The sequence below is a fragment of the Arvicanthis niloticus genome, chromosome 17 (genome assembly GCF_011762505.2).
Source record: "Arvicanthis niloticus isolate mArvNil1 chromosome 17, mArvNil1.pat.X, whole genome shotgun sequence".
Lineage (NCBI taxonomy): Eukaryota > Metazoa > Chordata > Mammalia > Rodentia > Muridae > Arvicanthis > Arvicanthis niloticus.
The window spans coordinates 21,175,010-21,201,460 of record NC_047674.1 but is presented as its reverse complement, the minus strand read 5'-3'; the positions used below and the strand labels follow the sequence as shown (position 1 = coordinate 21,201,460).

The window sequence follows — 26,451 nt, the reverse complement described above, 5'->3', positions numbered from 1 at the left end:
TTGTACTGACTAGGCTTTCCAGAACAGCAGGCAATTTTCTGAGGTTCTCTTAGTACAGCAGGTAATTTCCTGGGTTTGGCTCCTGACAGACAGTTCAGAGTTAACCTTTATCCTCGTGGCTAGGTATTCATTCGCTCATTCATTTAAAAAAATAAAAATAAAATTTAAGATGAAACTAAAACTATCACATTAAAGTTGGACAAGACAAACAGAAGATAAAGAGCCCAAGAGAAGGCATAAAAATCAGAGACCCACTATTATTATGAGATGCAGGAATCTCATAATAACATAAAATTAGAAACTGTAATATAAGCACAGAGGACCTGAGGCAGACATGTGCAGACCCTGTGCTTGCAGCTCCAGTTTCTATGTGTTCGTATGAGCATCACTCAGGTGGATTTAGAAGGCCTAGTTTTCTTGGTGTGCTCCATCTCTTTGGCTCTTACACTCTTTCTGCCTCCTCTTCCAAGGGATTCCCTAAACTCTGAGGGGAGGGATTTGATAGAGATAGCTCAGTTAGGGCTGAGACCTAGTTCATTTTTATCTTTCAAATAATTACTTTTAGTAGTTCTCTGGTAGAATGTGTTGTATTTTTCCTTAAGGGTAGCATTTAGTTTATAATTTAGGAAGGTCTTCTACCATTTTTTTCTCCCAAATCAAAAAATAGGGACAACTTTATTTAAATGTAAGTGTTATTTCCTTAACCTTGAAGTGCTTTCAGGCCCATTCTTGTGCTTTATACATTTAAGAGAGGAAATGAACTCATACATATTTATTGTCTTGTTTCATTATAAATGGGCTTTTTACCAATCAAGTTGTAAACACAGCTGTTGGTGTCTTAGTTTTCAGTTGAGCCCCTTGAGTATATTCTTGTAGCTTTCTGAGAAATTTTGCTTCTTTTCCATTTTGACTTCTGTCTTTTTTTTTTTCTTGTCTTGTTTTACTGGCTAGCATCTCCAGTAGATGTTCACTGACTGGAGCACATTCTTTGCCTGTAGGTGGGTTTGTTACTAGTTTTGTGGTGGTTTGACTAGGAACGGCCCTCATAGACTAAAGTGTTTGAGTGCTTGGTCCATAGAGAGTGGCACTATTAAGAAGGTGTGGCCTTCCATTTGCAGAATAGTCGACTGATTATATCTACCTAGACAGAGTAATCAGTCCTTAATAATTCTGCATCACTAAGGTCTGTCAGATGATTCTGGGCCAGAAGGCTGAAGATTTGATGCTCCAACATTCTGTAGTATAGGGGCTGTCCAGGTGTTCAGCGGTCTCTATAAATTGGCTAAGTTTTAGAAGCTATGCTTTGTGCTTCCCATAATTTCAGTTAACTCAGTCATTCTAGATTTCTGACGAGGTTGAAGACCTATAGTCTCATAGCCAATCCTGGCTATTTACTTTGAGAGAAAAGATCTGAGTGGAAGGTTTTCAGCTGACATTTATTCTAAGCCAAGGAAAAAGCCAGGTTCAAAACTAAGTGTTTTAGTTAAGAGAGACGACAGAGGTTCTGGTTAGTCAACAAAACGATGGACTGGGTATTAGGATTATCTTGTACCTCACTGGTACAAATAGGAATAATTATGCTCTAATTGTATTTTGAGAGAAAAGTGTTATTTTAACAGGAAGGGTGATATGTAGTAGGAGCTAAGGGGGAAGGAGTACGGAGAGGAAGAGATGGAGTAAGGAGAGGAGAAGGTGAAGGAGAGGAGAAGCAAGGTGATGAGAGAGAGAAAGAGAGGGGGAGGGGGCATGGAGGCAGATGTCCATTTATCTCCACCAGTCAAAGACAGTTTGTATATCTAGGTTGGGTATTGGGTTACATTTCTGATTGAGCATTACCAAACTTATAAAGCCTTTGACTAACACTTAAAAAAATTGTATAAAAGGAAAAGGGGACATGGGATAGGGGTTTTCTAGGGAGGGGAGATGGGGAAATGAAATGGCATCTGAAATGTAAATAAAATATAAAATTAAAAAAATGGAAAAAAAGAAGGTGTGGCCTTGTTGGAGGAAGTGTGTCACTGTGGGGGTGAGCTTTAAGGTCTGCTATGCTCAAGCTATGCCCAGTGTGGTGCAGTCTCTTCCTACTGCCTACAGATCAAGATGTAGAACTCCCAACTCCCCCAGCACTATGTCTGCCTGTGTGATGCCATGCATCTCACCATAATAATGGATTAAGCCTTTGAAACTGTAAGCCTGCTCCAACATGTTTTCCTTTATAAGAGTTGCTGTGATTGTGGTGCTTTTTCACAGTAATAAAACCTTGACTAAAACAATTTTCCATGACCTCCAATGGATGCTGAAAAAATGGACAGTAATGGAACCTGCATAAGCTGTTTTACCTATCCATACAATTATGATGGTCAGTGTCTCTTTTATAGCAATTCATTCCCAGTATCCCATCTAGTTTTAAGAAAAATGGAAGTTTCCTTGGACATTAGCATTGAGATAGGACCACAGTTGACCTGAAGACTGGGAAGACCATTATGGAATCTAAGTGAGTACCATGACATATTCCATACAGGACAGGGTGCACAGTGAGCTTCCATCTGTGCTTGTCAGAACAGTATACAGTTTAAATTATGTATTATTTCTAGAAGTTTCTTCTTGATAGTTTTGGGCTGTGGCTGACTATAGGTAGTAAAATTACAACAACCAAAATGGCAATTAAGAAGATATTGTTTTTGGCCTATGGAATAAATTTTATTTTCAATCTCATTGAATGAACTTTGGAATTTGGAATAAAATATATTTAAATTACAAATCCTAAATCAGTATTTTTTTCTCCTGTGGCAGACTGCTTAATAAATACTTCACTGTGTTTTCATGGTAGAAATTCTTGGAGAACACTCAGAGAAATTCATAAATTTGGAATTATTCCTGTCTAAAGGAAATATAGGGACAAAGAGTGGAGCAGAGACTGAAGGAAAGCCCATCCAGAGACTGACTGCTCCACCTAGGGAACCATCCAATCTGCAGACACCAAACCCAGACACTATTACTGATGCCAAGAAGCACTTGCTGACAGGAGCCTAGTATAGCTGTTCCCTGAGAGGTTCTGCCAGCTCTGGGACCCCAATAGAAGAGTTAGAAAAAGGACTGAAGGAGCTGAAGGGATTTGTAACCCCATAGGAAGAACAACAATATCAACTCACTAGACCCTCCCCCCCCCCTCCCCCCCCCGCAGAGCTCTCAGGGACCAAACCACCAACCAAAGAGTACACATGGAGGGACCCATGGCTTCAGCTGCATATGTAGCAGAGGATTGCCTTATCTGGCATCAATGAGAGCAGAGGCCCTTGGTCCTTTGTAGGCTCGATCCCCAGCATAGGGGGATGCTAGGGCAGTGAGGTGGGAGAGGGTGAGTGGGTGAGGGGGGAGTACCCTCATAGAGGTAGTGGGGAGGGAATGGGATAGGTGGTTTGCAGAGGGGTAACTGGGAAGGGGGACAACATTTGAAATGTAAATAAATAAAATATCCAATAAAAAAGAATTTTAATATTTTATTGAACGTGTTCTCTGGCATTTAAAAATTAAGCATGGGGCCAAGGATATATCTTAGTGACAAATGCTTATCTATTATGATCCCTGGGTTTGATCTTTAGGACCAAACATAATAATAAATTAAACAATCAGTATTTAATTTCTGCAAACATTTTCTTATATTAACAAACTGTCAGAAAGCTCTAGAATTTCCTTCAGAAGTGTTTTACATAAATCAAACACTTATCTAGGGTCATGGTGGGAAGAAGGAGACTCATCTTTCCCTGGCCACTGGGAGCAGATTTGAGGGCATTCCATGGACACACAGGAGCATCTGGAGTGACTTCTGGACTGACTCCTCAGGGAAGCTTCCAACACAAAGTTCCAGGAGGGAGCACAAGAAGAAAAAGATGAGAACAGTGAAACTATCCAGTAACAACTTTTGAGAAGAATGATGGTATTTTCAGAGTTGAAAAGGAACTCTCAGCAGTGGGACCAAACCTAGTGATTCCTTCAGAGAGCTGGAGGTTGCAGCAGAAATACACTGAGTGGAAGAGGAAGAAAATTGTCCCAGGTGCTGCCTTTTTAGATCCACGAAGTACATAAGCTAATTGTAGGCCAGTCCTGCTGGTATCTGTGCTCACTGGGGATTTCATCATCTTTAGGGAGTTTTTTTTATGGTTTGTTTCCATGCCCTTTGCTTGTTCTTTGAACTCATCAGAACAATAATTTCCAAGTTATTGCTATTCATGGGGACCCCCAACAAGGGTTGCCAGGTGTTAATATTGGCAGTTAATATTGTCAACTTGACAAGATCTGGAATCAGAAGACATAAGCCTCTTTGAACATCTGTGAGGAATTACCTGTATTAGGTTCACTGAAGTGGAAAGACTTACAGTAAATGTGGGTGGCACCATCCCCTTGGCTGGGGTAGTATGTTGAATAAAAAGGAGAGAGTGATCTGAACACCAGGTTTCATTGTTCTTTACTTCTTGATTGCAGATGCAATGTGTCCAGTAAGCTCCTTTGTCCTACAGTCATGTCTTCCCTCTTGTAATGGAATGTATCCCTCCAAACTGTGAACTGAGACATTAAGTTCCTCCCTTGAGTTGCTTCTTGTTAGAGATTTTGTCATAACATCAAGAAAGTAACTAATACAGCTGTCATGGCCATATATGGAGTGCTTGCAGTTAGTTGGGCAGTTAGCCTGAGGCTGAAATTTGGTCATGGTTTTGGAATCTGTACTGATAGAGGGTGCCTGTGTGTGGCAAAGCACTTCTGGCTGCCCATCTTGAAATCCTACCCTTTTGTAACTGGAGTCCATGTAATTGGGTTAGAACTTTGTTAACACATCTCTTGGCTCTTGTAGGTGTGGCTCATCGGGGCTCTGGGTGGTAGCAAGATTCTGTACTTCCTTTTGGCACTTAGCTGAATAGAGAATATATATGCTTCTCATCAGGAAGACCCCCGAAATGACAGCAAAGTAACTCCCATAAACTAAAAACTGGAAGAAAACAAACTATTAGCCACTTATAAAATCTGAGCGCTTATGTCATTGGTAGTATATAAAAATCTTCCTTGTTTTATTGGATTATGGGGTAATTGAGATCCAGAACTAACTAAGGATCATTCTGACTAGAGACTACCTTCTTCTATCTCAGATAAACCAAGGTTAAGAAGGTAAGATATGTGTCTGGCTTTGCATCAGAATTCTTAGGTTCAAATCCTAGCTACTTCAGCAATGGTAGAGAGAAACCTCGGGAGATCTCAGGGTTCTGTCCACATGTCTATGCTTGAAGGCTGGTTCAGTGTTATGTACCAGCATCTAATAATGACTTTTGAATGCGTAGTTTTTCTCTTATCCACCTTCTTCGAGTAGATAGAAATCTAGTTGCTATATATTTAGTTGGTGTTATAAATACGGGCTGCATACTTAATTCATAATTCATACTTAATTCATAATTGAAGAACAATTTTTTTAAAAAGCCCTCAACATTGCTAGTTTTAAGATTAAGACATCTTAGAGGCAACCTAGTTATTCTATATTCCTAGCTACAATGTCAATAGTAGCATAATATTAGTTAACATACTAATAGGTAACAGAGTTAATTATTACCTATACAGAGTTAGTATATACCTATATACAGAGTTATATATACCTATTACTTATACACAGGTACTATAGTATAGTAATAGGTAAGATAACTGCAGCTTACCTGAGTAGTGACTGGCAATTGGAGCCCTCTTTGATCTACTACAATCATAGTCATGATGGTCTGAATCACCAAGGCAATAAAGGTGTCTATGCCGAACACCAGGGCGTAACGTTCTAAGCTCAGGTTAACTGCAATCTGAAAGCTGTCATTAAACGCTGAGTTAGCATTTAACCGTAGCATGCATAAAGTTCTTATCTAAAGGAGAGAAACTGAAACTGGGCTTGGTGCTGAGCTCCTGTAATATCTATAATAGCAGCATTCAGGAGGCAGGAGGAATCCGCAGCCCTTCTAGGCCACATAGCAAATTCAAGGTCACCTTGGTTGTGCTTGAAATCTTGCGTTAAAACCAAACAAGAAACCAGAACAAAACAAAGAGTCGAAAACAGTGTTGTTAAAGCGTGTCCTATCTAGCTCTATATCCAGTATAGACAAACAGGCAGAGCAAAGAAAAAGAGCTCAATATTTCTAAAGGCTGGAATAAAGGCACTATGATGAAATTCCTCCTGTACAATCTAGCACTTTCCAAAACGTAAACATAAACATTAACATCTCATAACTTGAGAATATTGAATGTAAGTTGCTTTCATACATGTTCTCAATGAAGTTTCTATAAAAAAATACAAACATAATTCAATCTGAGGACTTTTAAAAATGTATTTAGTTAATTGTTTATGGCCTACAGTCAGAAGGTATGGTAGGTGATTGTTCTTGGGAAGATTCAGACCACGGTTGTTTGTTCAACTGACTGAATCTATCATTAGTTTTTAACTATAAAGATTTCAAAGTCTGATCACATTTCTTAGAATGAAGACAAAAGGCTTTGGATTCTGAATGTTGTTGTTTTTTTTTTAAATACAAAGGAATAATAATAGTTCTGCCTTTTAATTCTCATTACAAACAATGAAACTCGGTATTTAACTTGATTCATTAAACCAAGATATTTCAGTAAAAATTTTTTAGCTTTCTGTGATGATTGATTTTAATCACCCACTTGATACAACTTAGGATCATCTGGGAATAGAGTCTTAAAGAGGCTCTATCTAAATCAGGTTAGCCTGTGAACATGTATCTGGAAGCCTGTTTGGACTAATGTGGGTGGTAACATTCCCTAGGGAGGGGAGCTGAACAGAGGAGAAAGTTGAGGACAAGAAGCAAGAATACATTAGTTTTCTCTGCTCTTGACCATGGATATAATATGACTCCCCCTAAAAGGCGTTGAGCTATAACTTGGAATTATAAACCAAATTAATAATTTTCTAATCTCTGTTGCTTTTTGCCAGAGTATCTGTCACAGCAACAGAAATGAAACCAGAACATTTGCTAACTAGTGACACCTGCATTTTCTCATGATCTTTGGCCTTCAGACTCATATTCCAATGGTTTATCAAACGTTTTTCACAAGTTAAAAATGAAACTTGAGGGACTAGAGAGATGACGTACAGGTTAAGAGCACTAGCTGCTCTTCCCAAAGTTCAGGGTTTGATTCCCAGCTCCCACATGGCTGCTCACAACCATTTCAAGGCATCCCAGTGAGATCTTCTGATCTCTTCAAGTACTGTACTTGTAGACCTGCATGCATGCAGGCAGAAACACTTATATACATAAGGTAAAGGAGTTGGAAAGATGGCTCAATGGTTGAGAGCATTGCCTGCTCTTCCAGAGGTCCTAAATTCAATTCCCAGCAACCACATGGTGGCTCATAACCATTTGTAATTGGATCCAATACTCTCTTTTGGTGTGTCTGGAGATAGCAACAGAGTACTCATATATATAAAATAAATAAATCATTAAAGAATGAAATAAAATCTTAAAAAAGAAACTTGATAAAACTTGTCAGTCTTCCTCAGATGTAGTGTGAAACTAAAATGCACATTTCTCGTCTCTTTTTGGCTAATACCAAAGGGCACTAACTATACTCTTTTCTATACCTTCTCTGAGACAAGATGCATGTGGCCCTGGCTGGCTTCAAGCTTGCTAGTTCACCAAGAATGGCCTTGAGCTTCTGATCCTTCTTCCTCTACCTCTCATGATCTGAATAACAGGAATGTTCTAGCATGTCAGTGTTTGTAGTGCTAGGGATCATGCATGTGGGCCAAGCATGTTGCCAACTGAACCTCACAGCCTGCTCCTAAAGACAATTCCTTGTAGCCAGTTTTAATTGTACCCATATATATGTTGCATGCCTTTTAATAATTTCTTTCTTAAAAATCAAAACAAAAACCTCTTAAAAAGCAGATATAAGTATTAATGGAACTCTGATTTTTCAGAGACCTTATTTTAAAAATTATTCAAAAGGACACAGTCCCAAGTATAAGTGAAGCTGAAATTTTCTTATAATCTTTGCTTCATTCCCTCCCCATCCCATACCACCTGAGTCCAACTTTTTATAACTTTCCTGAGAATGTTTTGTTCCCAGAAAAGTATGTGCTTAGAACTTCTCACACAACTAAATGAGGCTATGGATAAAATCTAAACCTATGCATTTGAAATTAAATAACACTGGACCTTATTATGAAAAACATTATTGGAAGTAAAGAGAAATCAAAAGGAGCTCACGGACCCTTGCTTTTGGTTCCTATGGCACCCAGATTTCTTCCTTTGATGACTCAACTCTATTCAGCTAAACCAGACGATAGCTTCACTGAATTCCAGTCAATATGTAGTTAATATTTAACCCTGAAATGGACTAAAATCCTTCTGAAGTTCCCAGAGAGTCTTTTGGAACCCACAAAGCGTAGAAAGGAACGGTAGGTGATACTTACACTGCGATGGTTATAAGAAACGAATAGCTAGACTTGACCAGTAGATAGCCAGCATAGCACACCCAGATGCTGAGTGTGTAATTCATGAGAAACAGAGATCCTGCGATGACAGCTGAGAAGACAGCCAGTCCCAACTCTCCTAGAAGATCCCAGTTGACCTTTATATAGCCCACTGAGAACGAAGCCAAAGCTCCTGGAAACAGACAACAGGGAAGAATCAAGCTATTGACTGGGCAGGAAGGAACCTGAACAAAGGCCTCAAGTTTTCTTTTACTTTTTTCTTTTTCTCACTTCCAATTTGTTTTCAACCCAGTTTGCTGTTATACTTTTAATTAGCATTAACGACTCATCAGGCAGAAGGGATAGAAAGAGCCTAAATACAGTTGTGTGGGGCATACACAGTGTCCCAGTCATTAAAATAACACCCAGGGTAGCATGTAGATGCCTTGGAAGTAAAGTTGCTCTGTTGTTTTAAATTGCATGTTTTGGAGCAGTGGGTGTCTCAATACCTACCTTCCTTCCTTCCTTCCTTCCTTCCTTCCTTCCTTCCTTTCTTCCTTCCTTCCTTCCTCCCCTTTTTACCATCCTTCCTAGACCTGGGGGATCTTGGGGATCTCCTTACATTGCCTTTGAACTCCTGGGCTCAAGTGATCCTCCTCCTGCTACAGCTGAACTGATCTCCTTGAGGGTTTAGGGGAAAAAAGGACCTGTACTGATATATACAGTTTGAAAAGGTTACCAGTTAGCAACTGAACAAAGGACTCAAATTATTGACAATTGGCAGGTTATTTTTTGGTGGGTGATCTGTGACAGAACTGTCTCGAAAAAGGAATAGCTCTCCCCAAGAATTTCAGCCATAAGAGCAATAATTTCAGCGATCCAATTCTTCCTCAGCCTTGGCTTTCAGGAGTTAGTGGAAGCCTTCCAAGAGGGACACAACAACGACACAGAGGCTACGTGCATTTCTGAAGCTTTCTGTAAAGGAAGGTGTGGAAAAGTACCTCACTTCCTAAAACACATCTTCAAAGGCTCATGTAACATTTCCATTTACAACTACATAAATATTTACTGCCCAGTGTGCTTCAAAGGCAAATTTCTTTTTGATATTAGAATCCTGAGAGTAACATCATGGAAATTACGTGATTTTTGAAATGTGAAAACGGTTGGTGTGCAGCCTTGAGGTAGGAAGGTCCCTAGGAAGACTCTCTGGGTAAGAGTCTGCAAACCTTCATGTATTTTCTAGAGTTAATAATAAAAATTCTGCACTTTCTCTCTTTTTTTTTTTTTTTTTTTTTTTTTAATGTCAGAAACAGTCTTGACTCTGGTAGCTCAGGAAATAATGGCGAGAGTCAACCAATGAGATTGTGGGAAATTCAAGGCATCTGCAGGGAGAAGAGAAGCAGTCGGGTGCAGGGGATGTCTACAGAACGGGAGGGAGGAAAGGCTTTGCTCTTCAGGGGCAGAGAGGGGATCTGTATCTGCAATACACTGAATCCAAAACACTAAACAAAACATCAAACAACTAGGAAGGGAATGGAAGGCAAGGGCACAGAGAGAGGCCCGGGGGGAAATGTGCCCAGCACACTTGTACACAAGCTTAAAAAGAGTAAAACAACCCAGAAATGTTGGCACCTGCTTTTCATACCAGCACTTGGGAGGCAGAGGCAGGGGGATCTCAGAGTTCAAGCCCAGCCTGGTCTACAGCCAGGATAGCCAAAGTTGTGTTGTGAAACCCCGTCTAAAACAAAAACAAAAACAATAAAGGGCTGGGTTAGCTTAGTGAGTGGAGTCCATGCCTGAGTTTAAGTCCCAGAACCCACATAAGAAGCTGGGTAGTATATTGTATTCACAGTGATGGGACAAGTAGATCTCTAGAAGAAACTGGCCAAACTGACAATTTGGTCTATTGGGTGAGTTACAGGCCAATGAGAAACCTTGCTTAAAAAAAAGAAAATAAAGAAAAAAAAAAAAAAAAGGATGAACCCAAAGGGTGATACTTAAAGCTGTCATTTGGCCTTCACATGTACCTGCGTGTGCAGACTTGCATGTATACACAAATACACACATAAAAAAAGATAAAAAATAGAAGGTATATTGATCTTACTCATCTTTAAACTAATGATAAAAACAAATGATCAAACTTTAAAACATGTGAACGTAATACTGGAGGAACAGGGCACATTATCAACACCTATTTTAACGAAATGGAATCTGTGGATTCTACTAGAAATATACTACTGGTTCTAAGCTTTATTCTTGAGTTATTTGTAACTGTCACATATAGTATGGAAAATATTGTATTTCAGTGCCTTCTATTCTTGAGTGGGAAGATGGCTCAGTGGGTAAGAGGTCTTGTCATGAAAGCTTGATGACCTGAGTTCAAATCCCCAGAGAACCTGTAAGAGGTTGGGTGTGCTTGTGCACACCTGTAAGCCCACTGCTGTAGGGAGTGGGGACAAGAGGATCACTGGGGCTTGCTGGCTACTAGCCTAGCTCTGGTCTCAGTGAGAAACTCCATTTTAGGGGACACCGGATACCCTCCTCTGGCCTCTGTGCAAACAGAGCCATGTACACATGTGTATGTATACCCCCTCCCTCAACCAAAAACCAAATCACTTTACTTTCTGGTTATAGTTAATCAACTGCTGTGGAGAAGTTTAGCATCTGGAGCAATGAACTGCAGAGGGAAGCAGCAGAGGAGGAGAGAGATGTCCACTTACCTCCGAATGTTGCTATGGCCTCTACTGCTCCATTATAGATAGAGGAATCTTGGGAGGGTGCCTTGTGTTCCCATAGGACTTGAACATAGTTCAAGATTTGGTTATAACCTGCTGTGGCAAAAGCCCACCACAGGGACCAGTAAACAAGGTGCTTTGAGGAGTAGCACTCCTTCAGATCCCGAAACCAATACACAAAGTGTCTCAAAGCTGAATTTTCTGGCTCCAGGTTGCTCATCTCTCTGTCCCCTAGATTCTCTGGCTTGGCAAACAGTTCTGGGTGACTTCTGTTGTTCTGGTTTTCCTGGAGGACAGTACATGGTTCCCGTGGTTTTGGACAAGCCTCTCTGTCAGACTTTGTATGGAAAAACATGCTTTTCTTAGGCATTGGTAGAAAAAGTGAGAAAAAGAAAGCCACAGAGACACAGGCCAAGGATATGAAAAAAAGGGTAGAGTATGGTAGGTTTATCAGGGACACCAGGAGCTGGGCTAGCACCGAGCCTGCTGTGTAGGCCACCAGTGTGATACTCCGACAGTAGCTGCTTACTTTCTGATAGTGCTCTGGGCTGACCATGCTGTATATATAGGCAAAGTAGGCTATCTCTGTGGCTGACACAATCCCAAAAAAGAACTCGGCTGTCTGCATGAGCATCACACCTTGGCCAAACAAGAGAAACAGGTAGCTGACGGCGAAGGCCACAACGTGTAACATGATGACGGGTTTGTATCGCAGGTAGTCGGTGAGGACAAACACAGGCGGCAGCGTTGCCAGGTAAGAGTACGTCCAAACAGGAAGGATCTCATTTGTCATCTGTGGATTTGATAAGTAGGTGTGATCAGAAGCACAGCACATTTCAAAAGGACACATGGTAACTTTGTACCTCAAAGTCACATCTAATCAGACATTCTTCATGGGGAATGGGGAAAAATAGAAAACTGATCTACAGGTAAATTACTAAGAAAAACTAGTGTCTTTGTGAAATAGAAACAACAAAAATAAATCTACCATGGAGTTGTTGGGGAGGGAAAGAAAAGAAAGAACCAAAGAAACCAAAACTCCTAAGCAACTTACATACTTAGGTGTATCCCAGTAGAAGAGTTCTAAAGAGATCATATGTCCTCTGGACTATATAATAAATTCAAGTAACATGTAATGGTTGAATAAATTAGTTAAAAAAAATTTCAAGTTAAGTTTAAACTTAAATGCCCTGAACTTCTGAGATCTCCAAGTTCTTAAAAAATCCCAATTTAGCAAGCTGGAGAGCTAGTTAAGAGCACTGGCTGTTCCTCCAGAGAACTCAGGTTCAATTCCCAATACCCACATGGCAGATCACAACTCTCTGTAACTCCAATTCTAGGGGATCTAATACTATCATACAGATATACATGCGGGCAAAATACCAATACACATGAATTAATAAATGAATACATTGAAAAAAAATCCCAAACTATGCTTATACAAAGATTAGCAGGATCAGGTATAGGGTTCTCAATGTTAAAAAATAGAACACCTCTATTTACTTGTTCCACCACTGCCTCCAACCTGTTTGAAATCTGTGTAGACACACACACACACACACACACACACACACACACACACACACACACACTGGGAAAAAGAGCGAATAGTTGGTAACGTACTCCATTTTCTTCCTGTTTACATTTGCTGGGCTTGCAAGCTCCTCTCACCCTATCCATGGCTTTTGATGTCACTACTAGGTTGAGTTCAACTGTGGGTCACATCACTATTGCATGGCAAACACATGGACACTCAAGTTTCATAGGTAGAAAGGATTCAAAAGATTGTGAGTGATCCTTAAGTGTGATGGGTAAGATTCAGTCTCTTGGGTTACTGAACTCTCCCTCATTGACATGTAGCCCCACAAAGGTCACATGAGGACCCAAAACTAACCTGTGGTTCTGAAGGAGGATTTACTCACTTGTCTATAGTGTATGCAGGCACAAACCTGGTGGGCATGCTGAGCTGATTCTGCCTCATCTCTGACCTTTGTCTTAAATGTGACATGCTTCAGTTCAAGAGACTCTGAAGCCATTGGGCTTTGCTTGGATTCTGTCTTTACCAATTTCCTATTGATAATCCAGTACCACTTAGCTTTCAAGATGATGCTACCTTCCATATGACATTTTCATTGTTGTGGTTGGAGATAGTAAACCAGCTCAGGGTGATCTTTTAGTGGGGCTAGTGCATTTTCTTCTTGTGTCTTTTTAGATAGAAGGAAAGACAGGAAGGGAGGGATGCATTCCTGATAAAACTGGAACAGGCTATGTATACCAGATTGGCCTCAGTGTCACAGAAATCCATCCGCCTCTGTCTCTGCCTCCTGAGTGCTGGGATTAAAGGCATGGGCTGCCATGCCCAGTAAGAATGTATCTTTTTAAGTAAGAGAATTCGGCCTTCCAGGAGAGAAGCAAATCAGGAAGTAAATCTGTTTATATCACATCTGCTGCTAATAGTTTTTCAAAATAGTAAGAGTCACAAAAATATATAACCATGTGTTGTTGATATGCTTGGCTAATTTTATTTGTTGTGCAAACTTCACAGAGTGTGCACCCAGGAACTGTATACAGCTTATACAGCTCAGCTATGTGGTGAATAGAAGCACGATAATACTGTTAGTAAAACATGAGGTTAACTTAAACACAAGAGAATATGATGCAATTGAAAGATACAGTAACCATAGTAACCATAAGATATATGAGCTGATGCTGTTGTTGTATGGTACTTAAGTAAAAATAAAACGATGCCTTAAGACAATGATAAAAGGAGCAGTAAATGAGCAGACAGTAAGAGGCATTTATTATCATTATTGAGTTTTACACTGCATACTATATAAATGTGTATGCTTATATATCTATATCTATATCTATATATATAATTTTAAAATTTATTTATTTTTACATGCATTGGTCTTTTGCCTGCATTTATGTCTGTGTGAGGGTGCCAGATCCTCTGGAACTGGAGTTACAGTTGTGAGCTGTCATGTAGGTGGCTGGGAATCAAACCCAGAGTCTCTATATGTTATATTTTTATGGGTAGCAGTAGGTTTATTTACACTGATGTCACATAAATGCGTAAATAAGTGTTGAGGTGTGAGTTTGTGGTGGCCACAGTGGCACTGAAGGACAGGAATTCTCTGAAATGTCATGGCCTTAACTATAGTCAACTAACATACAGTCCATTACTCACTAAACATGACATGTAATTGTATTACACTTTCTTATTATCCTGCTTGTACCACGGCAACCTACTGGTTTCCAAAAAGGCAATCCCATGGCAGAGAACAACTTCATTTTTGGGCAAATGTGATAGAAACAATGGAGACCAGAAAAGCTCTATCTCTGTCTCTGTCTCTGTCTCTGTCTCTGTCTCTGTCTCTATCTCTATCTCTATCTATACCTATATCTAGACTAACATCAAAACTCTAAAATTTAAAATATTCTTTGTAGATGTTAAATAAATGTTTGGCTTAATATTTTTTGTAATTGTCATGAGGAAGGATGCAGTTCTATTGTGTAATCAATTCTGTGAAAATGGGGGCTCACTGGAATTCAAAGTTTTTTTTCCCCCTACTATTATTTGACCCTACCGTCTTGTTCAAGTCCTGTGAAATTAACCCCTATTAAAATATGTACCCATTAGCTTACCTCTGTGCTGGTGAGATTCTTACTGGGTTCAGACAAAAATGGGATTAAGAATGACTCTGAAGGCCTGAACATGGAGAAAAACCCAAAGAAGCAGAGTATCACAGTGGGATAAACCCAAGAGTTGCTTGGTGGTGTTCTGCAGCTGGAGTCCATGGCTGGTCAAATGGAAACAAAGTGAAAGTTATCCCAAGCTCATCCTTCTCTGACACCTTGCATCAAAAGCTGGTTATTTCTATACATTTTATGAAAATGTGATGTTTTTTCCATCTATGTGCTGTGGAGCTGGAAAAATGAGCGGTGAATTACTTACATGCATTTCCAGGGTGAACCCTCTGTTCTCAGAGCCCCCTTTTTGTTATTGCTGGAGGAAATTGGATTTCCTTAGTGTTTTCTCAAACATAGTTATGGGCAACTGCTAGTAAACCATGATTAGTGGGGTACCACATGCTTGATCCTAAGAGACCAGCTAATGAGTCTGTGTCAAGTTGCAGTAGCAAAAGAGCTTCCAGATGAACAGACTGGATTAGGCAAGCCTTCTGGATCTGCCTGCTCCACTTTGCATGGATTCCAGAATTTTTAACACAGAGACTGACAGTTGTTTATTATAAATTTATCTTTCTACCCAGGCTGCCCCTTGTCTGGAGTCTTACTGGTTGTATAATAAACAACAGAAATATCTGTTAGGTTTTTTCCATCTTTTAAGAATTAAGAATTCTTCAGTTAGAAAAATCAACTGGGAACCATTTTTGGATGGTTCAGCCAAGCAGTCCTGATGGTCTGAGTCTGATCTGCTTAGTCCCCCACAGCACCCCCTGTCTCCTGGCTGTTCTTGTTGTTGTTTGTTTGTTTTTGTTTTTTGTTTTTTTTAAAACAGGATTTCTCTCTGCAGCCTCTGCCAGACTTGTAACTCACTCTGTAGACTAGGCTGGCCTTGAACTCAGAGATCCACCAACCTCTGCCTCCCAAACTCTGGGATTAAAGGTGTGAGCCACCAAACTGCACTGGTGGCAAACAGCTGTAACACCCAGAACTCTTACTCTGAAATAGCAAGCAGATATAGGAGAACTTCCCAGAAGCTCACAGGCCAGCAAGCCTGTAGTACACACAGCACAGGAAAAATAAGAGTGGCCCAACCCTAGCAAGGTGGAAGTCCAGAACTGTCTCCTGAGAGTTGGCCTCTGACCTAAAGACTCTACAAGTACACCATAGCACGTATGTGGCTATCTCCTCCACACACCATGCTAATAATAAATAAAATAGAATATTTAAGGAAATTAATTGGATAAAGATCTAACTTTCTTTCTTCCATATCCCCACCCCACCCCTGTCCTGTTTTCCACTGGTGCCAGTTATATTTGCGAATGGGAGGTGTGGCTTCTAAGACTACCAGTCCACTCCCCATAGTGTGTCTGCTCTTCCCTAAATTTGTAGCTGCAGATTATTCACAGGGGAAGGGCATTCATTCTTCACACTTTTTTTTCCTAATGTTGATACTCCTTGAAGTTCAAACTTCAGACACAAAGCACAAGAAGAGCTTAGTCCCTGCCCAGAAAGCAAACAGCAAACACAATCAGTCTTGTATCATTTTCCTCTGCCCCTGCCACCTTCATGGGTGGCAGTGAGTGCCAACAAGTTTACCATCCCTTCACATCTGAGATCAAACCTTGCTGTTAAGAGACATTCTTTGGTGGTCTTGATTTTGGTTACTCTCTGAGATGATCTATAGGAAGGTAACTGGCTATGGGTATTGTATTAGTCAGGGCTCTCTAGAGTCACAGAACTTGTGGAATGTCTCTCTATATTGAGGTAGGTTATTGTGAGACTTAGAGTCTGTAGTCCGATTCACCCAACAATGGGCAGGTGTGGGTGAGAAGTCCAAGAATCTAGTAGTTGTTCAGTCTCAGGATGCTAGTTGTTTCAGCTGGCCCAACAGATGTGTTGGCTAGTAAGCACAAGCAATCGAAGAAAGAGTGAATCTTCCATTTCCCAATGTCCTTATGTAGGCCTACAGCAGAAGGTGTGTACCACCATGCCTGGATCTGGGACTAGCCTGTCTCAGGCTGAACCTGAACTCAGAGATCTCCTTGCCTCAGTCTCCTGAGATTAAAGGCATAGACTACATTGTCTGGGCCTAAGCTTTTCACGGTCACTGTGCCTCAAGATCTCTATGCCAAGATCTAGGTCAGAAACTTGTGTCTTCCAGCCTCAAGATCTGGATCACAGGTGAGCCCTCCAATTCTGGATTGTAGTTCATTCCAGATACAGTCAAGTTGACAACCAGGAATAGCCATTACAAGTATGATGCTTTTTTCCCCCTGTGTCTTCTCATCAAATGCCCTTCTCATTAAAGCATCATAGTAATTGTAATTCCAAGGTGACTACATGAAAAAAATCTAACTAGTAGATTGAAATTGTGTGGTCGAGATGGGAATCATGGTCTCCTAACTTCCATCAGGACCCTTTAATTCACTCTATTAATTATCTGTCTGTCTGTCTGTCTATCTGTCTGTCTGTCTGTCTATATCTCCTTTTATCTACACTCTGCTTCAGTGTGTCATGCTTTCCCCTATACTGTTTTATTAATCTACTGACAGCCTTTCCACAGGGAGAAAATAAAGCATTTGTACAATAGAATTACAACCTTGTTTTATCATGAGAAACGTTTTCAAACACAAATCCATGGCAGACACTGTGGCTTAATATGTAAAACTTTCAAATTCCAAACAGTTCAAGGGGCATTCATCCCAGACAGGTGGGCCACCTGAGTGGAATCTCAGCTGTGGAGGTATCGGTGCCTACTCAGTCACATCAAATCTTGTCCTCACCGGACCTTCTACAAAGTGCTCTAAACTGCTATATAACTTTTCTATTAACTTGAGTAAAGTCAATATCATTTCCATTTGTGTCTACAACACCCTGGACTTCCCAGCTTAGAAAGCATGATAATTGCATTTTGGAAAATGGGTCCAACAGTGAACAATGCTGACACTATAGAAATTCTGTCAAGGGTAAACTTGAGTTAACCACTTTCAGTTTACGCCCTCAGCCCAGAAAACATGAGCTTTCTTTTCTCCACTTCCTGACATTCTGTCAAGTCTGTTGGGAACGCCCCTCTTACCTTATTAATGGTCTCATTGGAATAGTTATTTCAAGTTGCCAATTACTAAGGCTAGACCATCTATTGAAGTCTGGTTGTAATAGTGTGGCATTTGCTGGCTATGTGCAGGACATACAATCTCTACTGACCATGAAGTTGGCTATTGACTCTTCTCCATGTATCTCAGAGACTTGGGACTATGTCTTTGGTTCCTAGGCTGCTAAAATGATCGTGGAGTCTTTATCTCTTGGCTCCTTATGGTCCAACTACAGTTATCTGGAAAGGCAGCAGAAAATATGCCCCTAGAGTGTAAGACTCACAAAGTTAGGGCATGTCGTGTGGCTTGTTGCTCTGTCCTACGTGGTTAGAAAGTACCTGATAGTCAGTAAGCTCTCAAGGATGATAGGGAATGGATGTAACAACACAGCAACTATAGTCTATGTGGACAACTGGGGTGGAAAGGGAAGATGTCAGGGTAAGAGATACAGGGCATAAGAACACACACAAGTACCATCTCGTTTTCCTGGGTACGCCCCATTTTCTAGTTGTATCAGTGAAAGGCCAGATCTCTTTGCAATGATTTTTTACATTGGGAAGATTAATTTTGTGGAGGGAAAGGTAATTTTGGTCTCATTTAACTCAGTGTTTTACTGGGTTTAGTTTTTGAGTCTCCTGTAGCCCAGGCTGGTCTCAACTCTACTGCATATCCAGTTAAAGATAGCCTTGAACTTCTGACCCTCCTGCCTACACCCTGAGAGTACTATCCTGTTTGGCTTTGTGCAGTGCGGGGGTGTAAACTCAGAGTGCAGACAAGCACTCTACCCCGGTCTTTTGTCGCCTTTTAATAGAAGGGAACCAGAAGGCTGGACCTCGGACCTGGACTTGGTTCTTTCAATTCCAGCTTCACTAGCCTCTCCTCACCCTTGTGTTAAAAAAGCACAGATATATTTTCAAAACTTCAGTTTATTTTAGAATACTGTTTTTCTGAATGTCGTATCAAGAAGAATTTAATGCTCATGAGTAGGGTTTTTTAAGAAGATGCAAAACTATTAAAAATAGAGTTTGAGGCTGAGTGAATGAAGAGGGGTCCCCCCACCCTGTAACCTCTGCTTATTTTAATAACAGACAAATATGCCAATAATGACAAACATGAGTAACAAGAGACAGTCAGACTCAGCAGTTGAAAGAGGAAAGAGGTGTAAATATACACGTATCCCTCAAAAGCACAGTGGGGCAAACACTAGAACATCTGTGTGCTTCTGGAGGGACACACCCTTTCTACAGATACTTTTTAAGATCTGGTGGCCTGTGAGATGGCTCATGGCATAAAGGCACTTGCCATGCAATTCTGGCATCCTGAGTTTGATTCCTAGAACCTACATAGAGATGGAAGGAGAAAACCAACTCCACAAAATTATCCTCTGATGTCTATACATAGGCTGTGGGGTGTGTAAGTGTAGGACATGAAAACACACGTGTGCATGCACACAGAATAATGCAGAACTACAGTATTCTTTCATATTTCCCTTTATCATCCTCTTCTGACCACCCTATCATCCCATCCTTGAAGTACCATTTGAAGTCCTGTTTGCTTTACTCATGTGACTTGAAGACATGAACTGGTTTGGTATTATGAAGTGATACTTCTGAAAACAATCTTGCTTTCCCCTTCAATTCCTGTGCTTTCCAAACACGCTAATCCTTTAAAGAGTTGCTCCACAGCAGGCTGTCCTCATCCACTAATCATAAACCTCGCAACCCTTTTTTTTTTTTTTTAAGGTAAAAGAATACTATGTGGGCTGTTGTTAAAAACAAGAAAGCGGGAGGAGGAGGCAGGGAGGAGGAGGCAGGGAGGAGGAGGCAGGGAGGAGGAGGCAGCGAGGAGGAGGTGGGGAGTATGTGAGGAGCAGGTAGAGGAGGAGGGGGGAAGGAAGGAAGGAAGGAAGGAAGGAAGGAAGGAAGGAAGGAAGGAAGGAAGAAAGGAAGGAAGGAAGGAAAAAAGGAAGGAAAGAAGGAAAGAAGGAAGAAAACCCAAAGAAAGAAGAAAACACTGCCCAAGCAAAACCAAGGTTCTCAGATTTAAAACAGGGAGCAAACATCCCATCAGTGAAGACTCGGGGATTGCAACACACAAGATGACTTTCATCAGCTATTCTTTCTAGCTCAGCCCCAGGGCAGCTAAAGCTGTAACAGAGCATACCTGGGTAGCCCGGGAAGGATGTGAAGGACAATACAGGAGAGATGTGGCTCACAGCACAGGAGGAGGAGGTGAATGGGACAGGAAGATAAGCAGTAATAAATAGTAAGTCCCAGCCTCGGCTCCACTCCCGTTCACTTGGGATGCCAGCCAGTCTCACCTGTTCCACCAACCCTGATGACAAAGAGCACCGGCCTCTGACTGGAACACAGTGAACCGCCATGTCCGCCCTTGTACTGTTGGCTCATATAACAAGGCAGCATGTGTGACCTTGAAAGAGTCCAGCCACACATAAACAAAACAAAACCCAAATGAACCCATAGCTTTATCTCTTATAAGAGGTAAGAGTTACTTGTGTTTTGACAATGATCACATTTGGGCGGATAGCTTCTCATTAGAAGCTTTTCGTTTCAGTAGTCAGAGAAAATATGTTTTTATGCTGCCTCTTACATGGTATCAGAGTTGGATGCTGTGTTTGTAAAGATCATTAACTCCGTCATCAATTTTTTTCTCCTTTCAACCGCTGCTTTAAAATGCCCTTTTCCTATAAAGCGGGAAATAATATTTGAAGTTCTCCAATTTCATGTTGACTTCAAGATGAGCTCGGTTGACATCTCAATTCCATGACATTGCAGAAAGTAAGATTCTTTCCTTTAGAAACATGAAGCACCCTTCCCCCCACCCCCACCCCCAAACCCCCAGTTTCCTTGCCAGGATCCCATGAAAAGGTGGGCTGGTTTCAAGAGAAAGCTAGAAGTTGCTTCCTGATTCCACAGTTGCTCTTTCATCAAAACAAAACAAAACAAAAATAAAAATGAACACCCAGATGCTACACACACTCACACACCCACCCACCCCCACCCCTACACACCCACCCACACCCAAACACTCCTATCTCTGTCATTTCCAAGAATGACCAGAAGTGGGCACTATGGTGCTGTAATGTATATTTCCTGTTGTACTAGCTATGTTTTCTAAGAACCCCATCTTCTAGGCTTTCAATATTACCAGTCAATCCCCCCACTGGACAGATACAAGCTAGAAGTCTGATTAGCAAAAATTGAAATATTTAGTTTGAACTGATATCAGATCATAAAAGCTAAGTATGTCTTTCTCTCTGCTTATTACAAAGCCAGGGAGAGCCGGGCGGTGGTGGCACACGCCTTTAATCCCAGCACTTGGGAGGCAGAGGCAGGCGGATTTCTGAGTTCCAGGACAGCCTGGTCTACAGAGTGAGTTCCAGGATAGCCAGGACTACACAGAGAAACCCTGTCTCAAAAAAAAAAAAAAAAAAAAAAAAAAAAAAAAAAAAAAAAAAATGACAAAGCCAGGGAGACTTTAACTTTGACTAAATCAGTCAAAAAAGAGAGAAAAGAATAAACAAACAAACAAACAAACAAATAAATAAATAAATAAAATAGAAAGAAAGATAGAAAGCAAGCAAGCAAGCAAAGAACTGCCACATTAATCAAAGGCAAACCTGTTGGGGGCGGGCGGCATAGACAAAGGTTGCTAAGCTACTGCCAACCTTGATTCATGTGATGCAAAATCAGGATTGGAGCATGAACCCACCCATTTCTACCTTAGCTACTGTATTTTGGCTGTGACTAGTCAAATTTAAAAACACCATTCACTATCATTACCTCCCTGCATGTAAAAACCAACCTGATATGTAAAGTGTAATACCATCACAAACAAACCAGAAGAAAACAGATCCTAGAGACCAAGGAACTTGTAAATATTTCAAAAAAATGGAAAAAGGAAAAAGAAAGACAGAAAAGTAAGGAAAAAAAAGATAAAAGGACTAACCAAGAAAGGAGAGGAATAGAATTTTGTAAAAGCAAAAACCCAGACATATTTGCTCATCCAGAGAAACTTCAAAAACTGGGAAGGGAAGCTTCAGATCCAAGAGAAAACAGCCATAATACCAGTGTTTGTCAAAGGAATGACATTCAAAATGTGTAATAAATCTGACAACTCAGCGATAAAAGATGAGCAGGTAGCTGAGCCGTGGTGGCACAGGCCTTTAATCCCAGCACTCAGGAGGCAGAGGCAGTTGTATCAATGTGAGTTCAAGACCAGCCCAGTCTACAGAGCTAGTACCAGAATAGCCAAGGCTACACATAAGAAACCCCATCTTGAAAACCAAAACGATGATGAGGAGATCTGAGCACTTTAAAAATGTGACTGCCTGGAAGTAGAGAGAGATACTCCTCTGAAGCTCTCAGAAATCATACTGATGAGTCCTGGGATGGCTGAGTGAAACCCGATGAGCAAGCATACTGAATGCTGGGAAGGATTTCAAGTTCGTGAACCTGTATGCGTTGCTTTTCCCAAAGACATAACAGTACCAGCTTCTTGGAACATCGTTTGGCAAGCTGCCCGAGAAAGTGCATGCTCTCATGATGTGGTGAGAAACACGAAGCAGCTGAAGTGCCCACTAAATGGGGAAATTTATATGCAGCACAGAAAATTTCATCAACCAATAGCAACGGGCAGTTAGAAGGACCGCACTAGGGACCGACTAGAGTGAATAGTAAATCATGATTTACTATTCATGGGGCTCCCACCACCACACACACGGAGTCTTAGGCAAGCAAGACTGATCTAAGGAGGAATAAGGCAAGCAAGACCGATCTAAGGAGGAATAAATTGGCAGCTGCCTGGAGTTGGGGTGAGGGGAGGGAACGGGAGCAATGGAGAACGTGGAGGTTTATGTGGTAAAAAGAAGGCTCTCTCTATAGCTCGGGTGTGGTCATTGCTATAAGTTTTTAATCCAAATTTATGTACAACAGACGCATAAAGTGTAGGTTAGCATAGGGAGGCCATCCCCAAACAAAGATTCACTGATCTAAGGAACAAGTAAATTAACCTCAAAGACCATGGTTCATAAAAGGAATCCAGACACTAAAAGGACAGGCTGAGCAGTTTCATTCACACCTTGTCCCAAAGCAAAACTACAATACTTCTTGTTGACTGAAACTAGAACTCTGAGGTTGGGAGCTGGGAAGGGGGGCCAGCTGTGTATGTGGGCAGTTTCTGGGATAGTGTTAAATATCTTGTACCTCAAAGAGTTAATTACAAGGAGGGGTATAATTACAAACAAACCTAAATCTGTTCTCTGTGTTGAAAGTAAGTTGGACCTCAGCATGATGAAAGGCAGCCTCCCCTCGCTCCTTCACAAAGCATTTTTACAGTGGCCCTCAGTTTTTCTTACAGACACAGCGACTGCGCTTATTCCAATTCACATGAAGGCAGGACCCCTGTATGAATGGAAAACTGAAAACTGTCTTTGTGTTTGAATTTGTCCTAGAAAATGTAGAGGAGAAATAGTAGCACAAGTCAAATCTAGGACACATGAAGAAGCCTGAGTTTGCCCCCTTGGTATCCTTCAGATTAATTCAGATAGACCAAGAACCCCTCTCTTCTGAGTCCTGACTTTGGGACTGGGTCCCTGACTTGACTCGCTTCTGTGCCTTCGAGCGAGCTGCAGAATACAGCCAGCTGACTGGCCCTTCAGTTTGTGAGGTAGGTGGTACTGCCAGGGTAATGACCCTGGCCCTTCCCGGAAGGCTGAATGCTCCAGAGCCCACACCCCTCTCCCCCTGTGGAATTCTGGTAAATAAAACAAACATCCAGGCTCAGATCTTCCCCAAATACAATGGTTAGAAAGGTCTACAAGTTCAAAACAATGTTCACTTTGTTCTGAATGGTAGAATTGAAATAACCTATTTTCTAAAGAACACTGTACTGTCACTTAAGCACGGAGAAAACTGTAGGAAGGAGCCTCAAAGTCACTGGTAAACCTTCACGACAACTCTCAGTTTTCGCTGATGGGAAGCATTCCAAACAGATTCAAAAAGTATGAACTGAACCCAGATACTCAATAAACAATAAAAATAAAAATAATAAGTAAAAATAAATTAATAAAAATAAATTTAAAACAATATAAAATTAAAAAGCTCAATTAAAAAAATGGTTCTACTTTGGTTCAAAACCACTGTCGAATAACACGTGATACTGAAAGCACACGCACACTTCGGGTTCTGTTTTTATCATGTACGTTATTGCTTTTTTATTGGCTCTGGTTTTCCCCCCATCATGTTTATTCGCCCCATGTCCACGGTTTGGCCCAACTGCAGGAAGATGTGTGACTAACAAGCTAGAAAGCCAACCAATCAAACCTCGCCGCGGGTGTGGCAGTGTGAGGGCCTGGCACCGCAATGGCGATGAGGAAAATTGTGTTTGAGGAAAAAGAAAAAGTATAGATGGGCCCATCTATCTCATAGCTCTGTATTGTACCAATCGATAGCTTCGTGAAAAAAATTTCTTGTCTGTAGGTACGCACATACGTACCTAGGGAAGGGAAAATATTCTTTTCCCATAGAAATTAGTTTTAATTATCCCAATTTGCATCTCATTACTCAATGTTCAATGTCCTGGCCCCATTAATATACCCATTCTCTGGAATTTCTTTCCATTGATTCTCTTTTTTACTAGCAACCTCTTTAGTAACTTAACAGTATTAACATGTTTTTTTTTTTTTTTTTCTCGACTTAGGATTTAATAACTAGAAGTTATTAAACCATCTAATCTTTCTTAACTGCAACTTCTCCCAAGCTGGGGCTTTTATGTTTTGTATTGTTTTGTTTTTCCATTGGGGTTGTGTGTGCTGTGGCAGTGTGGGTCAGTGGAAAGAGCTTGACTTTGAAATCTGAACCTCGTGTGTCTCCTGGCTCCAGCAGTGCTGTATAGATTAGCTCAAGGAGATGACTCAGGTAAATGCTCTGGCCCTGGAAGTATTCCATCCAGCTCTTGGCATACCACAGCTGAGCCCATTTCTCAACATGCAAGCACAAATAACAGATTCCACCCGAACTGTAGGTGTTTCTGGGTTCTTACAGATTAAGGATAGATTTCAAAGAGATCGACAGCAGAAAACTTTATGTTAATGGCGAGGGGGTCCAGGGCAGGGTAATAATTCATTTTGGACTATTTATGCCTGTTAGATAAAACAAATTAAAGAAGGCCACTATAACAAGTGCCAGCACTAGGCCCCCACAGACTGGCTGAAAATCAAGAGTCATTCATGCCAAAGTCCTGTGTTACTATGGACTAGCTAAGCTTAAGTTAGCTGAACACAAAGTTCCTTCTGAGTTACTTCTTACAGGAAGGTAGTCATCTACAGTTAACTTACCACGTATTTCCTATTCTTCTGCCTCTGTCACTGCCATACAAAGACAGTAACCCTGAAATGACCTGTACAGTCTTCACTCTTTCTATAAAACTACTCTTTTGCCTAGCCCATGGGAACACTACTTTATGCAATGAAATGTCCTTTCTAGAACCGTTTTGGAGCATTAAACTAAATTACTCAAATGGTGTCCTTTGGCATTCTTGAATTCTCGAGTTGTATTTTGTCTTACAGAATTTGCTCCATCAGCAAAACGGACTGAACAAAGTCGGTGTGTCCATTTCTGCTACTACCGAGGCAACATGAAGAAAAACATATTTGGAAAATTAGTTAACGTCGAGGTCTACTTAAAATGTATGTTTAGTGCAAAATGCCGTTTGCCTTGGGAGACAGCAGTGTGCATGGATCCTGGTAGAACCAGGATTCTTTCCAATTTTAGAAAACATTTTCTGACGGAGAGAACACCGACCTGAGAGATGTGTGGTTTTTTTGTTTTCATTAAAAAAGTTCTTAACAGTTTTGGTACTTTTAATTTCAAAGTTCGCCTTTCCTTTCCTCTTTTGGAGGTACCTTCATTTTTATTTTATTTTATTTTATTTTTGGCTTGGGATTTGACATTCTCTGCTAAAATTGCTTTTTAGGCAAAACCTGGGAAGCCGGGTGTGACCATAGCAGCTGCTGGCACGCGAACAGAATGGTGTTTTTTACTTAATCTGCTCCCTGGGAGGGTTGTATAGGAATCCGGGCTAGACCACGTTGGGTAGGTTTCAGCAGGCCAGGAAAGCAGCAGACAGAAGGTCCCAGAAACTGAAGTCAGCCTGGCTACAGGCTGGCGCATGCGTACTGCGGCTGCGCAGGCTCCTCTGCTGTCTCCCACCCCCACCCCGCCTCCAAATTAGAACGAGGAGAGGAAAAGCGGGCGGCCCAGGGTTCCTGGACTTTGTTTAATTAACTACACTCCGTGGGAGGTCTTACCTATGGAAGCGGGTGCTGCTCACTTGCCCTTTCAGCTATGTGGGTCCGCGATCTCAAGTAAAGATGGACTTGGTCACCGGGTCACTCCCTCTGAACTAAAGGCCTCGCCCAACTTTGCATATGCTAATGAAGCCCCCAGGTCTTTGA

General features: G+C 41.1%; 1 protein-coding gene across 2 annotated transcripts; it reads right to left on the bottom strand.

Moving 5' to 3' along the window:
- Nucleotides 1-3,476: 3,476 nt before the first annotated feature.
- Nucleotides 3,477-26,416, bottom strand: Slc19a3 (solute carrier family 19 member 3). Of its 2 annotated transcripts, XM_034521779.2 has the most exons (6): nucleotides 26,305-26,416; nucleotides 14,842-14,996; nucleotides 11,179-11,986; nucleotides 8,459-8,651; nucleotides 5,697-5,838; nucleotides 3,477-4,984 (listed from the first exon to the last, which is right to left on the bottom strand). In XM_034521779.2, the coding sequence occupies exons 2-6, from the start codon at nucleotides 14,992-14,994 to the stop codon at nucleotides 4,814-4,816; spliced, it is 1,467 nt and encodes a 488-aa protein (XP_034377670.1). In that variant the 5' UTR covers nucleotides 14,995-14,996; nucleotides 26,305-26,416; the 3' UTR covers nucleotides 3,477-4,813. The 2 variants fall into 2 exon arrangements, with proteins under 2 accessions (XP_034377670.1, XP_076771028.1); XM_076914913.1 differs by lacking the exon at nucleotides 14,842-14,996 and having other exon boundaries at nucleotides 3,541-4,984; nucleotides 26,305-26,382.
- Nucleotides 26,417-26,451: the final 35 nt, after the last annotated feature.